The 15,042-nt window shown below is 45.8% G+C and overlaps 3 protein-coding genes across 3 annotated transcripts; 1 reads left to right on the top strand and 2 right to left on the bottom strand.

Moving 5' to 3' along the window:
• Positions 1-801: 801 nt before the first annotated feature.
• LOC136434735 (uncharacterized) lies at positions 802-7,250 on the bottom strand. The gene is made up of 5 exons (XM_066427768.1): positions 7,002-7,250; positions 6,551-6,629; positions 6,375-6,434; positions 2,208-2,414; positions 802-1,434 (listed from the first exon to the last, which is right to left on the bottom strand). Exons 1-5 carry the CDS (start codon positions 7,244-7,246, stop codon positions 1,246-1,248), a joined length of 780 nt encoding a protein of 259 aa, XP_066283865.1. The 5' UTR covers positions 7,247-7,250; the 3' UTR covers positions 802-1,245.
• On the top strand, positions 3,173-6,459 carry LOC136434399 (kelch-like protein 18). Its single transcript, XM_066427190.1, has 3 exons — positions 3,173-4,108; positions 4,507-5,105; positions 5,480-6,459. The coding sequence occupies exons 1-3, from the start codon at positions 3,173-3,175 to the stop codon at positions 6,165-6,167; spliced, it is 2,223 nt and encodes a 740-aa protein (XP_066283287.1). The 3' UTR covers positions 6,168-6,459.
• Positions 7,251-8,306: 1,056 nt separating the features above from the next.
• On the bottom strand, positions 8,307-14,121 carry LOC136435080 (uncharacterized). Its single transcript, XM_066428276.1, has 6 exons — positions 13,768-14,121; positions 11,281-11,462; positions 10,562-10,693; positions 9,771-9,916; positions 9,078-9,256; positions 8,307-8,542 (listed from the first exon to the last, which is right to left on the bottom strand). The coding sequence occupies exons 1-6, from the start codon at positions 14,015-14,017 to the stop codon at positions 8,307-8,309; spliced, it is 1,125 nt and encodes a 374-aa protein (XP_066284373.1). The 5' UTR covers positions 14,018-14,121.
• Positions 14,122-15,042: the final 921 nt, after the last annotated feature.

Below are 15,042 nucleotides of genomic sequence, written 5' to 3'. Positions count from 1 at the left end.
TATATACACACACACACACAGGCATAGATCAAAATGTTCAAGACAACGATTTGATGTCAGCAGGAATGATATCATGTATGGGAGAGAAAGAAGACAAAACATTAACATCGACGAGTTGAAGAGCTAGATGGAGTTCATATTTTTGTTTTAATTTCCCCTGAAGTTTTGTCCAAAATAACAATAAATGACAAATATACCAATACATACACGTGGCTGCAAAAGGCGAGACAATAGCTTGCAGAGCACCTAAGCTTCGGGGGCGTCGATGAGACGCTAGAGACTGACTTCGTAGAAAAATAACATCGAAGCGTCCTAACACTACATTATTAACAGGTTTGTAGGGGAAAGGGTATCTTTGGGACATTTTTCTACTCAATCAAGTCCGTCTCCAGTTTTTATCAATTTCATCACACACGCCTTCTATCGGAAATGCTTAGCGTTGCAACGAGGGATGCATTACGCCTATAGTCAAAACTAATTTCCACTCATGAGATCATCCTTACTTACAGAGATTACTTAGCCCTAAGCAGATTTCACAATTTAATTTAAGCATATATATATATTGATTGAAGATATTGTTTAAAAATTTTTTCTTTATAAATGTTTTTCTAGATTCCACATATTGATTCGTGATTATGACTCGATAAAGCATTATGATTGCTGTCATTATTATGTACACTCGGATATACAAACACCAAGACCCATCCAGTCTCAAAGCAGATGTACAACACCGGATTGCTTTGCACTGATTTGTTTCTTTTTGGCGTTTTGTATGTCTCCTTGTGGCGTGATTTCGAATTCTCTCTCTTAGCCTGGGTATCATCCTCAGTCGTAACCGTTGGCTCAATCTAACTCCGTGGTTACGTTAGCAAGCGAAAAGATTGAGCCAGCGGTTACTATGGAGGATGGTACCGTAGTCTATCTCTCTCTACGCCTCGTCTGGTCGTACACAGCTTGAACCTACTGTACAAGACTGGTGTGTTGCGCCCAAGTGCGATTTACTGTAATCTCCAAGCAGATTTGCTGGTGCCAAGAAAGTATTCTAAGGGCCAAAACAGTATCCAATTGGCCACCGGTGGCACTCTTTTGGCCATATGGATACTGTATCACCAACTGTAGATCTGCTTGGAGATAAGTTTTCCGGTTATGCGAAACATATAAACAAACGGTAAAACAGACCGGGATCGTACATCTGCTTGGAGATTCAAACCTCTATGTCGAAACGTGTGCAATGTTTTGAAGACGTTACTTCGTCTCCTCGGCTTTACGTTTGCCGACTTTCTTAAGAAGCCTGAGCGCATGAAGACGTGTCATGCCGAGTTCCTTGACGCACATGTCTTCATCCAGCCCCGACAGCAGCTCTCCGTCGATCTGCTCCTGTTCGAACGTCTTCTTGTACTGCTGCAGATGCAGCTCGGCCAGCAGCTGAACAACCTGGACAAGGGATACACAAAATGGATAACTTTCGTAAAGGCCCGTTCGCACTTGTTTTATTTATTTATTTTGATTTACCACATTTTTGTGGAAGGATTGACATAACAGGTGAACTATCACCTTTTCAAGATGTCATCCCAGACCGGACTGTAAGATTTGGACCATCGCACACCGGGGCATGCCCCTACTCTTTTTCGAAAGGTGTGGTGGGTTCTTTAACGTGCGCGGGGTGTTGCTCTCCCCAAACACGGGACCTCCTTTTAACGTCCTATCCGAGGGACGTCCCTAACCCTAGATGAGCTAGGTATTCATTTACACCTGAGTGAAGTGAGGAAAGTCGTGTTAAGTGCCTTTCCCAAGGGCACAACGTCGGGGCGCAAGTTCGGACATGTCTCTGGGCACACCTGGGATTAGATCCCGGGACCCATTGTTTGACAGCCGCGTGTTCTTCAGTTGCGCCACACGACTTGTGTGTATGTTCAAGTCCACATGAGTTCCGTATTGACCTTTCTTTGGTTTAGGTAAAGTTTTCGGCCGAAGAAATAATTTTTCGGTTCGATAACCAGGCTGCACAACGGTGGGTCAAAGTGAAAACAACTTTTTCCTCGCAAGTTTACCCCGACAAAAATTGTTAAAACGTTAAAGGTGAAGGGAGACCCCTCACTTTAAAAATATACCCTGCTACTGAAACAGTGAGGAAAGGTTCTGCCCTAACGTTATGTGCCACTAACCACTACAAGGGTCTTGACGAATAAACGAACGAAGTTCCCTACCTCGTGTATGCTGAGAGTCTCCACTATCCCGCCCGGCCGTACAGGCAAGTCGTAATGACCTCGGTTGAACTCTGGTAGGACTGCTGATTTCCCGGCATCCCCCACGGTGTCGTACTCGTCCTCGTCCTGCTGGACCAGCAGCCGGTCGACCTCCGTCTGAAGGTCGTGGATCATCTTTATGTTGTCGTCGTGCTTCTTCTCAAGATCCTGTGTAAAAGAAGATGATTTACTTCATAAAACTCCACCCTTGAGGCGTCGCCAAAAAGTCTTAATGTCTAAAGCGGGTATGTCTCACTGGGCTGTGCCCAATTGCGGAAGACCTTCGGGAAGCGAGCGAACCCGGCATCTGCGCAAACCGGTGCCTGAAATTGCGATGATTTTTTTGGTTTGAAAATTTAAAAAAATCAGTGCAAATGGGCGCAAAGCGGTGCAAAGGGGCACAATCACTAAAAACCTCTTTTTCATGCATTTTGATCATTGAACATTGGGTTTTCAGTCAGTAGCAACACTACGATTTTCAATAAAGTTATCTTGTATCTGATTTGGAGTTTGGATTTTACTAAATTTCTTCGACCATATTGTGATGTAGTAAAGCCATCCTACCATTAACCCTACCGTAACAGTCAAAAGCAATGTGAACGTCATAAACGACTGACTGACTCCACTGAGCGCGCAGAAGATTCCCTTTCAGACTATTATGACAAATAATTGACTAATCAAACGCCACACATACAACAAATGCCAGCGATGCGCACGCCCAGTCACGCACAGGTGTTCTAGAGCTTCTCCGCTTTGAACCGCTTGTTCCGGGCCATGTTCAACAGTTCCAGAACATTATTGTCAAGTACCACACAAACACATCATCGTAGATCTGTTGCTACGGTTTAGAGCGGCTAAGGCTACGGCTAAGGAGTACATCTCCCGCAGATTTACCGCGAAGAAGAGATATTCTAACGGCGTACAACATGGACAACCCTGCCACCAATCATGTCAAGCTAGAGGCTGGCGACAGCACAGACGCCTGCGTTTCAACGAGCAACGAGAAGACATTGAAGGACAAGCAAGGGACTCCGGTCGATAGCAACGCAAGCAAAGCCGCGTGTTCTACAACTGTCACACTTCGCGTTGGTGGCCGCTCGTTTCCGCAATCTCGTGCAGTCCTGTCCAAAGAGAGTCCGTACTTTCAAGCCATGTTTTCCAGCAACCTCCGAGAGAGCAGGGAAGACGAAGTGACGATCGAAGGAGTGGATCAAGACATCATGGCGCTCTTGTTAGAGTCGGTCGGTGGCAAGTGTCCTCGAGCTCGTGCTACCAAAGAGAACGTGCTACCGCTTCTCAGCGCTGCGGATCGGCTACAGTTCACAAACGCTAAAGAGGAGTGCGAGTATTTCCTGGCTGAGCAAATATCCCTGGACAACTGTCTCGGCATCTGGCAAGTAGGAAAGAGACACGCAGCCTTGCACCTGGAGTTCGAGGCAAAGAAGTTTATCTGTCGATATTTCTCAAGACTGTCTTCCTTGGAGGATTTCACCGTCTTGGACGTCAGTGAGGTGAAAGAGATTCTTTCTTGGGACGATCTTCTTGTGTCTGAAGAGGAGACAGTGTTACGTACGGCGCTGGCTTGGTTGGAATTTGACCAGGAGACAAGGGAGAAGTATCGGGAGGAGGTACTCTCCTGCGTCAGAGCGTCGTTGCTTGAATTTGCAGATGAGCATCATCTGAAGGATCTTCTTTCTTGTTCCTCCGGACCACGTCTCGGGATGAGCCTGCGGGAGATCGCGCTGTTCTACCCGAAGGATGACGGGGACCTTCCCGCTGTCGTGTACGAGCCGAGACAGAGCAGGCTGTACCAGCTGAGACCACCGCCCATTCCGTACGGCACTATTTACGTGCCCAGCAAGGTACAGAAATAGATAGTGTGTAAAAGTTAGAATGGTGTCTAGAAACTTTGATTTCAAAACTACAAATTCTGTACTGTGCAAAATACAGAGGGCTGAAGTAGTTACAATTGGCTAATCCATGGTGTTCAGTTGCCGTAAAGACGCTTGATTAGGCACGTAAAGGAAATGTGTAACGTTAGATGTTTAATACAGAAACGTCTTCGAAGAAAATCTTCAAATTGACTTATGCACTCGTTTTTGTTCTTCCTTTCGCTCGTCTGACACCTTTTCACTGGCCACCCTGGCTAAGACGCATCTTGAAAATCGAGCCTGAGTATTCCAAGGATTAAGAAAAGATTATTGTACATGTTTAGCTTGCAATGTCAAGAGGGTAACGTCTATCCACGATATTGGCGTAGGTTCTATTTGCTGTGTTGGGCATCGACATCTACATGACGATGTGCGTGGCGACGGACGCAAGTTCCGACTGCCGACACGTCGTGTTCCAGTACGATCACGTGGACGGCACGTGGTTCCCGCGTGCTCCCGTCCCCTGCCGCCGCTTCGACCACCCGCTCATCCTGGTCAGCCTGGACGGCAAGCTTTACGCCATGGGGAAGCTCGGCGGTATCGAGGCGTACAGTCCTGAGTTAGACGCCTGGGAGTGCCTCGACACCGATCCGCAGAAGTTAGACCCTCCAATGGGGAGGGTAGAACATGTCGTCGGCCATAACGGCAAGCTGATGGTGTTCTCAGGGGGAACGCGTGGAGTGTATACTTATGACGTCACTTCCGGTGAGTGGAACCGTATCGACGCACCTCTGTCCGATCCTCTTCTCAGCCGGATGGGGGAAAACAACTCCTTCATCTTCAACGACAGGGTGTACATGACGGGGAAGGCGCATCCCCAAGACCCGTGTCTCGGAGGCGAAGACTATCCGATCACTTTCAACCCGCGACAGAACCAGTGGGAGTCGCTAGGCGTCCCTCGCCCAGACGGCGTGCGGGGCACCCGCGGGTAAGTTTATTGAACTGATATTAGATGCATATCAGTCGGTACGTCCACCATTAGTAATTTCGTACACCATGCAAAGTCTGCACATTTCCCTTCTGTGCTGTATCTGTATAGCTGGTATAACCGCTCTTCGGCGTAACACACTAGCTTCGCAGGCATGCGACGTGGCAGCAGCTGGTTACGTAGTATATTACGCCGAGCGACCTCTCACACCTAACTTTTGCACATCTTGCTGCATATGTTCTTTAAAGCTGTCGAGCGAAGATGCCCTACTGTACTTGGTGATAATTATAACGAATGCCACTCTACGAAGTTCTAGGAAAATACGAATTGACATCAATCCTAGGTAACTTTAGTACTAGTTCTTGTCCTTACAGGTACGTCTACCTGTTCGACCACGTGCTGTTCGTGGTGGACGGCGAGCTCTACGTCATGTACCGCCGCAAGACCAACCTCCTGCTGGCCTCCACGTGGCTGGAAATCTGCCGCTACAACCGCGAACTACACCGCTGGGACTGGCGGAGCCTGATCTGCGAGCGATGTCAGGAGAAACAGTACGGGCTCTGCGTCATCACAGCTAAACTCAGCCTGGACAAGCTGCCCGCGGTAGACCCCATGTTGAGCCTCTCCCTCAGGCCGCCCCACCGGAAGATTCCGCCCATCATGCCGATCATGTCTCGCACGGGGCTGCCGTACTGGAGAAACACTCCCCGGGTCTTCACGAACACTCCCCGAGTTTTGACGAGTTTTACCGAGAGCGATCTGGAGTCTGACGAAGACACGATCTCTACTACGTCAGACGATACTCTCCTTCTGGAGGAGGTTGAGACAAGCGTCGTCAGCGACGAGATTGTCATCGTGGACGACCAGGTAACTTTACCCGCGCCGCCTGTCGATGTACGCGAGAACCACACGATAGTTGCAGGATCTGTCCTTAGTGCTGAAGATATAGTCGATGAGGAGGCAGCGACGGACTACCACGATGAGGATCCACAACAATCAGATAAACAATATTTACCAACGGAAGGCAGTTCAGACGCTTCCGAATCAGAACAGCAGGAATAGTGGAATGATGACTATTTGACGCTTGGAACAAAAAATACAACCCTTGTCGAAATGGTCACTTGTGACATTGTCTAGAGCCATGTTGCTGTCATTTTTCAACTTGGTTTTGTAATTTTACATTGTAAAACCAACATGTTATTCATGGTCACCTTAAAGCTGGTGATTATAACGACGATCCACATACATGTATATATGAGAATGACTTACCCCATATTTCTTCTTCCATCCTTTTTCTCGCTCCAATTCACTTTTAAGGCCTCTGATTATCTGAATAAAGAAGAGGTGAAATTTGTTCGACTGTTTGTCTCATATCATTTTGTTTGCTATTGAGTATCGTAAGTGGGACCGAAATAGACAAATAAATGAAATAATCGGTAACATACCCCTTCTTTCTTTGAAATTTGTTCTCGTAGTTCCTTCATCAGAGCCTGTGCCTTCACATCGTCTAACTCGTCATAAACACTGGAAAACATGGGAATAAAACTTGTAACGAACTTTCTGAATGTACACGAGTAGGTGCCGACTAACGGACTTTTCGTAAAGAGAGAGGAGGGCTCTACAAGAACGATTGGAATTTACAATGTTCAGGTAGTGTTGTGTTGTTGGTATGAAAATAGCTATATAGCTACAACAAACTCTCTTCATCGTTTCAAGTACCATAACTCTGGCATTTGCGTACATGTAACTTGAATCTAGTCAGAAGGGTTTCACCATGTATCTGTAAATTGAATCCTGCAGTCAAAACCATTTAGTTTTGAAATGATCCCGCGACTGATATTAAATTTAAATCGGTGGATTGTAACGTTACTTTTGTTTTGAATATCTATTACGTACTTGTCGACGTCTTCGTATTCCCCATCTTTGGCGCCTTCAGACGCTTCCATCTCTGCGAACCACTTGGTCTTGTCCTTCTTCCCCGTCTTGTCGTCTTTGATGAACGTAAAGGACGGTACCTTTTTCTTCAGTAACGTCTTGACTTCACTCTTGATGCCTTTCTTCTCGGACTTCGCCGTTGGAGACGTGGGAGATGTGGGGGATGTGGGGGAGATGGGCCCACCTGGTGGCAAAGGTGAAAACATGCGAATATTGCCATTGGTTCAACAGCATCAGATAAGAGACATACAGCGTCACTTCTACTGGTCTCTTAAGATTTGTATCTTTGGAATCCTGACAACATTGATAGCTTTGTGTCAGCAAATGTTTATCAACTATGACTAGAAATTAAGATTTCATGATATCAATGTAAGTATATACTATTCTAGATAAGATGTAATATTTCACAGCACATCCAGGGACGGGTCCATATTTTTCATTTTAAATGTGCAATAGGGTTATAGGGAAACCACTATTTGGACCAAATGGTAATTGGCCTTTGCCTTTTCACGACCTATCCGCAGACAAAATATCATCACAATCGATTCATGGATTTTTGCGTTATGCTGCCTAAAATCACGGGAACGTAAACACTCAAATAAATAAATAAATAAATAGATAAATAAAAAACCGACTGAAAAACCGAGGTGAAGCTACTGCACAAAGAGACCGGTGCCACTTGTCTTCTGCCATGGACCGAATTCCGTGACACTCACCTCTTAATACGTCAATGAAGGTTACACATTCAAGTAATAAGATACTCAGTGCAAAAGTTACTCAAGCAACTGGATAAGAATTCTTAACGAGTTTGCTCTGTGTAAGGCAACAGGTACCACTTTTAGGCACTGAACTAACACTCAGTGAAGCATCTCTTCTCCCAAACTAAGCCAGAAACATCGAGATTTAGACAAGCTCGGCTAACTGACCTGGTAGGGGCAGCAGGGGTTACGAAGGCGGCTTCGGAAATTCTCTACCCCATTTAGCCGGAATGGATTTGATCCACTCATGTTGGGCAGGACCCCTACGCTTTTCGATAACGCTCGTTCTCATTTAAATGTACACATTTTGTAATCTCCGTTACCGATTGAAATAAGACGTTCCTGGCATTAGGATATGCCACATATAAGATGTCAAACTGTAGTTTTTATGACGACTTAAAACTTTTCTAGCTTTTAAAAACGGCATTTTGGTACCTTATATGTGGCATATCTTAATGCCAGGAACGTCTTACTTCTAACGGTAACGGAGATTACAAAATGTGTACATTTAAATGAGAACGAGCGATAAGTTTGGCGCAAAGTACACACCTTTTAGATTCTTAGGTTTTGGCGGCCTGGGCGGCGGCAGTGACTGTTGGTTCCGCGGCAGTGGCTCGGGCGGGCGGATCGGGACGGAGTTCTCCAGGTCCCGCTTGAGCTGCGCGATGTGGTTCTGCATCAGAGCCATGTCCTCCTTCAGCTTGTCGTTAGCTTTCTTGGACAGGTCCTCGCACTCCTGCTTTCCTGTGGAGAGAGTGTGGAACGAGAAATGATGACAAGACAAGCACAGTACTGCCTACCTACCTACCTACCTACATGATGCAACCACGACGATATCCTATCTAGACGTAATACATAAACAATTGCAGTTTGAAAGAAGGTCATTGTATAGTAGGCCCTGGGACGAAAATCTAATCACTTTTTCCTTGAGCCAATGCCTAACTACACTTTTCTTGCCTTGTATCTTCCACAAGGTATTGTCCACACGCAGGCAAGCAAAAAGATAGATGGACTAGCAGGTGACATCGAAAACCTACTGACTTCAGTGGGGGCTATTCTGGGTACCCGTACCATGGCTAGTCTAGGGAAATGTTAATCTTCCCGCAGACTGACTCTCCTGGCCAATCAGTCCCCTTTTTGCCGAATTCTGCTATCCTTACCCCCGTAAGAAGGCCTGGTGCCGTGGTGGAGGCTAGACAACCGTACAAGAGTGAGTGGAAAGAAGGAAACTAACTAGCATGGTACTTAGGCTAAGGGGGCTGGACAGCTGTCAACGAACCTTCCCAGCTCTCCCTCCATGACTCCATGGTGTCAGGCAGCGGGAGGGGGACGTCGTCGTACTCGGGCGGCAGCGGCGGCAGTCCGACGTCACGCACGTTCACGGTCAGGTTCAGGCCCGGCTGGAGGGACGTCAGGCCCCGCAACACGCTCGGGTGCGACATGGGCATGATGCTGACTCTGGGGACCGGGAACAAAATCTCTCGCATTATGTCATAACTAGACAGAGCACACTGAGCGCAAATTTTAGGCAAGAGAACCGTCAGGCCCCGCAACACGCTCGTGTAGGTCATGGGCATGCCACTGACTATGGGGACGGGACACAAAACCATTCTTACCTTATCACCGTGCAAACTTTATGGGAAAGAGCGTGACATTTTCAATAATGACGGAACTTTGCGACAGCCAACCTTCCCAACGGTACCGGCCGTTTTTGCAAAACCGGACTAGACGAAAACACACCCTTTCCTCCCGACATTTCCCCGAAGTTCATAATCGTCATGTGATTATTTTCACCTTTCGGGAACAATAAGACTTAGCACTGTCGTAGGCGATTGGTCGAATCAATCACTGCATTATGGATGCGCCAGGAAAGGTAGGATCAGGTAGGGACTGACCTTATCTAGTACAAAGTGCACGTATACAAATATGAAATTAGGAATAAGAGCGAACGATCATGGAAAGAACAACTCACCTGATGTCCAGATGTGCAGGTATGGACAGGACGTCCCTGACGCCTTCCTTAGTGACCACGTAGTGTTCCTGTTCCTGGAGCTCCAGCAGTTTCAGCACCTTCTCCTTCCCTACCTCTGTGTAGTGCTTCGCCGGGATGCGAACTCTCTGAAGCACGATAGATTCGCCATAAAATCAACTGAACATCATTCCAAAGCACATTATAAGCTAGATTGTGTGTTTGCCATGATCTATAGCCTTCCTCTATAGCCTTCCTCGGGATAGCTTACGACACCGCTTGAGCAACTTACCGTGCAAACAATTGACTCTATTTATGGACTAAGGAGAAAGAAAGTGGTGACATTTGGTATAACATGGTTTCAGAGAACTCATGGTAACATTTCTACCACTGCCATTGACAGACAAAAGTTTATTCGACAGACTAAAAGGTCCTTCCTCTCTCCCCTTTTTCAGCTTCTATGTGTCTGTCTGCCTGTCTGCCTGCCTGTTTGTCTGTCTGTCTGTCTGTCTGTCTGTCTGTCTGTCTGTCTGTCTGTCTGTCTGTCTAAGTGTTTGCCTGCCTCTCTCCTTCCACATATTACTCTAACTTATTGTCTGCATGTACCAGACTAGTCTACACCGGCTATAGGGAGAATATCTGCCAGGGAGGTCTAGCCACAATAGGGTTTTATTTGCAGGCGCAGTTAGGGGAATTGTTAACTTTGCCGTGAACTGACCCTACTGGCCAATTATTCCTTTTTTTGCCGAATTCTACTGCCCGTAACCCGTAGGAAGGCCTGGTGAGGACTCTACCTGTGGCATGTCGAGCTTGGTGATCTCCGTCATGTGTTCGGGTCTCCAGTAGGGGATGGTGACCATGTAACAGGAACACTCGTGCTCGTGGATGTGCACCTCCCGGTCGTCCTGGTTCACACCGAGGATCACCTGTGTGCAGGGGAAGCGAGAACCATGTTTGATGTTACCTACATTAACATGAATCCGTTGGGTTACATAAATCCGCCACTTTGAAAAACAGTGGGTTTGAGATCTCTCTAATGTAACACCCCCAGGTATGCACAGTTTAGATATACAGGAGTGCATCACACTGGGGTAGTTGGGTGGAGATCTGTTTCGACGTATCTTTTCAGGGTGGCGGATTTATGTAACCCAGCGGAATTATGTTAGTAGATGTTAGAAGCCTGTGTCAAGTTGCAGTTACATATACTACAGTACTGTGGGATTTTTTACCCTACGATTTTCAGAGAAGCTATGATATGGCCGGCAGATCTAACGATCTAAGACTAATTTTCAGTCACAGGGGTGAGCTGAATGTGTTCTCTGCTTACTTCATTTCGTATTTTCTTAAGTTAAACTTAATTTCATTCTCCCTTAGCCTGTCGAACTTTATATACCATTTTCAAACCCAAGGCCCTCGAAGTCGACCTCTAAAATATTCAAATCTGCCTACACTTAAAATAGAGTGGATCTGGGGCAGTTACTTGAAATTGAATTTCACAGTGCCATATCCTTACCCGTTTCCCCCAGTGGTCCAGCTTGGGGTCGATGCCGTGGATGTACACGATGTCGTTCTCCTCTAGCGTGCCGTACTCGTCACTGGACAGGAAGTTGTCGATGGACCGTACTATCTCCGGGAGGGGGTCGCACTCGAACAGGGGGCCCGCCCCCATAAACAACTTATCATCGTGTCGGGGGTCTGTGGACGGACAACAAGAACACGAAAAAGATGTATCTGTTTTATAATCATTGATATGCAAATGTATCATCAGTATGCACTTCATTTGTTATATTTATTTTGCTTGTTTTATGGTTGTCACTAGTTTGTCGAATTTTCTTGAATTACGTAATACTATACTACTTACGATATCATTATCAAGCAAGGTAAAATGTTTGATCATTATTGTGTTTAAAGTTAATTTGCACCTTAGGTTTACATTTTGTTACCTCCTCATACTATGCTTTGTTTATGTACATTGTATGCCTGTAGGGCACGTTGAAAACCGCCCTAGTGGCGATATGTTGTCTCTGGGTTACCATAAAATCAAAATGGAAGTCTAGATAGCTGCAAAAGGCATATCACTTGTGAACACTTAGATCCTTGCTATGTAGGTTTTCAATGACGAATAATCTAATAGTAAGAATGACAGCTATACATGCTCATCTTCATAAATAGTTTTATCAGTCTGGTAAAGCACTTAACACTGGATTCGTAAATACACAACCATGTTTCGGTACTTATGGCTACATGATTAATACTCTTCAGGGCTAAATGAGCTCTACTAGCGGCCCATAGGAAGGTATCTGAACGGAGGTTACCGAAATGTCGCGACAGTTAAGATCCGTTTGGTTCTGTAGGTGAAACCCAGTATATATTGCTAAGTTACGTTGTTGAACAAAATGGTTTGCATACTCTCTCTTACAATTCACTGACTTTTAGGGGCCCGTTTCGCCCTTGCAAACGAACATATGTATGGCGGATATCATCCACAAAGGTTCGTGCCAATCGTAAAATCGATACTACGTAAACAAAACACCGGAGACGTCGAACCGGTCCATTAAGATATTCAAATGCAAACAAACACCTGAATCTGTCTGGTACGTCAATGGCGATTGCATTGCTAGTCTTACTACTAATACCTGTTAGAACAACAGCCATATACTTAAGGGAAGGGTGACATGTGTTCAACTAACTAACTTCTAGCTTGTATGAATACACTCTTTTACAATTTACTGACTTTTAGGGACCCCACTCGGCCCTTGGAAACAAATACGTGTATGGAGGATATATCATCCACGAAGGTTGAGACCGACACTACGTAGACGAAACACGTCGAACCCCATGCCATTCTCGCATTGCGTACCTAGAGTGGAAAGTGAAAGTAAGAACCATTTCACAGCCGCTACCACGCAAAGGTTCCCTTACTACATCCATTTCGACACTTGACTTATAATGTTACGCGTTTTCATTGTACAGTATTGTTTGAGAGGGTATAGAAACCCGCGCGTAGAACAAAAGGCAAGGGCTGGTTCTAACATTGCAAGGTGGGATAGGGAGACAGTGTTTATCTGGAAAACAGGGATCCATTTCCAAGCAGATGGTTTTTATTGGCTTCAGTCGGGCGTCTTTTAGCTTAATGTTTGGCGTCTTGGAAATGGTATGGTCGTCGATCGCATAGTACTGCACCACCCAAACGACGTCAGTGGATCCAAAAGAGTGCGTTAGGCTAGCCCATATACTCTCGGCTTTATGAAGTTGCACGGTCTACGTCGTATAATGTTACACAAGGACCAACCGTGTCAAGGGTCCAAAGTTCTGTTAGCGTTAACGTTGTTTGTATGCGTATCGTTATCAAATGATATCGCCAAGCCACACGGAAACTGTAAATTTGAACTGCATATGTCTTAGATTCCTCTCTGCTGCATTAGGACACGATTTTCTGTTCTAGAGTTCACGAACTTTGAACGTGTTGACACCGTTGAAAACAACAACACGGGTCAATAACAATATGACAAAACCTCACGTTCAAAATCGATGTCTGTCACGCAAGGTACAACAGCAACTAGTTAACTTCGGTGTGCTTTGCGAACTAACTGTAGGAAGGAAAGAGAAAAGAAATTGCACAAAAGAAGCTTAGGTGTACAAAACGTTGTTTAAAAGTTTGCATATCGTGGAGTTGCTAGAGAAACGAAGGACAAGGACCCCAGACAGACGTGCCAGTATCGTTGACCTTTGGAAAACACGCCAATATTTACCCTAGTCATTCCCAGTAAGTCATTTCTTTTGCATCCATGCCAAGAGGAAACAGACTAGTCGAAACTAGGATGCCCCGATGATATCGAACTTGGCCTTCGTTTCGGCCGACACCAACCCACATACCAAATATCATAAAGATTCGTCCACAGCTTCTCGAGTTATGCTGTCCACAAACAAACAAAGAAACAAACACACCCACAAACACCAACCAACTTGAAACGGCACCGAAAATATAAGTTTTATCTACCTCTGGGGAGTCTCTCGAACAGTTGTTGGCAGTGTAAAGGGATGTAGAACTCGGCGCCCGTGTCCTGGTCTTGCGTGTGGATCTTCGTAACTTCACGGACGAAATGGACGGTCAGAAGTTCACCCTTCCTCAGCTCAACCCCCGACCCCACGGTCTGGTACTCCCCCGACCCCACGGGAAGAAAGTCTTCCTCCAGCTTCACCACCGTGGGGAGGGAATCCCTTGGAAGCGCGTTGAGAGAGAGGGCCATGGTATTTTTGGTCTACATGCTACGGAGCGAAGCGGTTACAATTGCCACCGTGTGCTTACTATGTTTAATGCCCTGTTGAACTTCCGTGTCGTTGTGTCACTTAACAGTCCCGGCATGCACAGGGGCGGCTACCTGGACTGTGCTTACCTTGGCTGCCTTAATATTATCTCCAAGCAGATGTACGGATTCGGTTTGTTTCATGATTGTTGTAACCACCTGCGCAGGCCGTCTGGCGATTTTCTTAAGCTTTTTTTCTTATTTGCGCTGTTTTCTTATCGCTTGCGTGTTCTTATTTGACCAACTTTAATCGATAGGCCATTCTAGGAGTACTCTACTGCGTTGTAAACCGAATAGGCTTGGCTTTATAAAAACACACGAGGGATCAGAAAACAGCGCAAACAAGCCACAGAAAACTTTCTGGCCAGCCACCCATGTCTGCGCGGAGGCTAGATTGGTGTGCCTTGCGATGTAATCAATGAAGAACGTGTATGACTTGAATGGGTACAAAATGCTATATACACACGGGTCATGACAACGCCATGCATCTGCTTGAGGATCAGTGTCCGTTTGGTTTGGGTCGTTGAAATCTATTGGTTTAAGTTTGCACTGAGTGTTTTCTTCCAATTAGTAGCATCTCTCTAAATATTTCTACATGTATCTTAGATCTGTACATGTCAATCTTTCAGAACGCACATTGTAGTGAGTTTGCACTGAGTGTGCTCTTGCAGTTACATCAACTAAAAATCCTTATTTAATTATGTTACAATGTATCGGGGTGGTGTCCATCTCTGTTTCTATAGATAGCTCTTAGGCCACTACAGCTGGTAGTGGTGTGTGTGTGTAGCTCCCATACAATTGAATGCTGAGCAGAGAAAGCAGTATATACCATTTCAAGTCTTTGGTGTGACCCAGCTGGGGTTTGAACCTCCGACCTTTCAAATGCAAGGACAATATATCCCCTAGGCCATTGCAATGGTCCCAGTAAAAGTCTCTTGTATGTCTCTAAATCTAGATCCACACGTCCC

The sequence above is a fragment of the Branchiostoma lanceolatum genome, chromosome 5 (genome assembly GCF_035083965.1).
Source record: "Branchiostoma lanceolatum isolate klBraLanc5 chromosome 5, klBraLanc5.hap2, whole genome shotgun sequence".
Lineage (NCBI taxonomy): Eukaryota > Metazoa > Chordata > Leptocardii > Amphioxiformes > Branchiostomatidae > Branchiostoma > Branchiostoma lanceolatum.
Note: the sequence above shows the minus strand (reverse complement) of the source record. Positions and strands in the feature narration are given on the sequence as shown.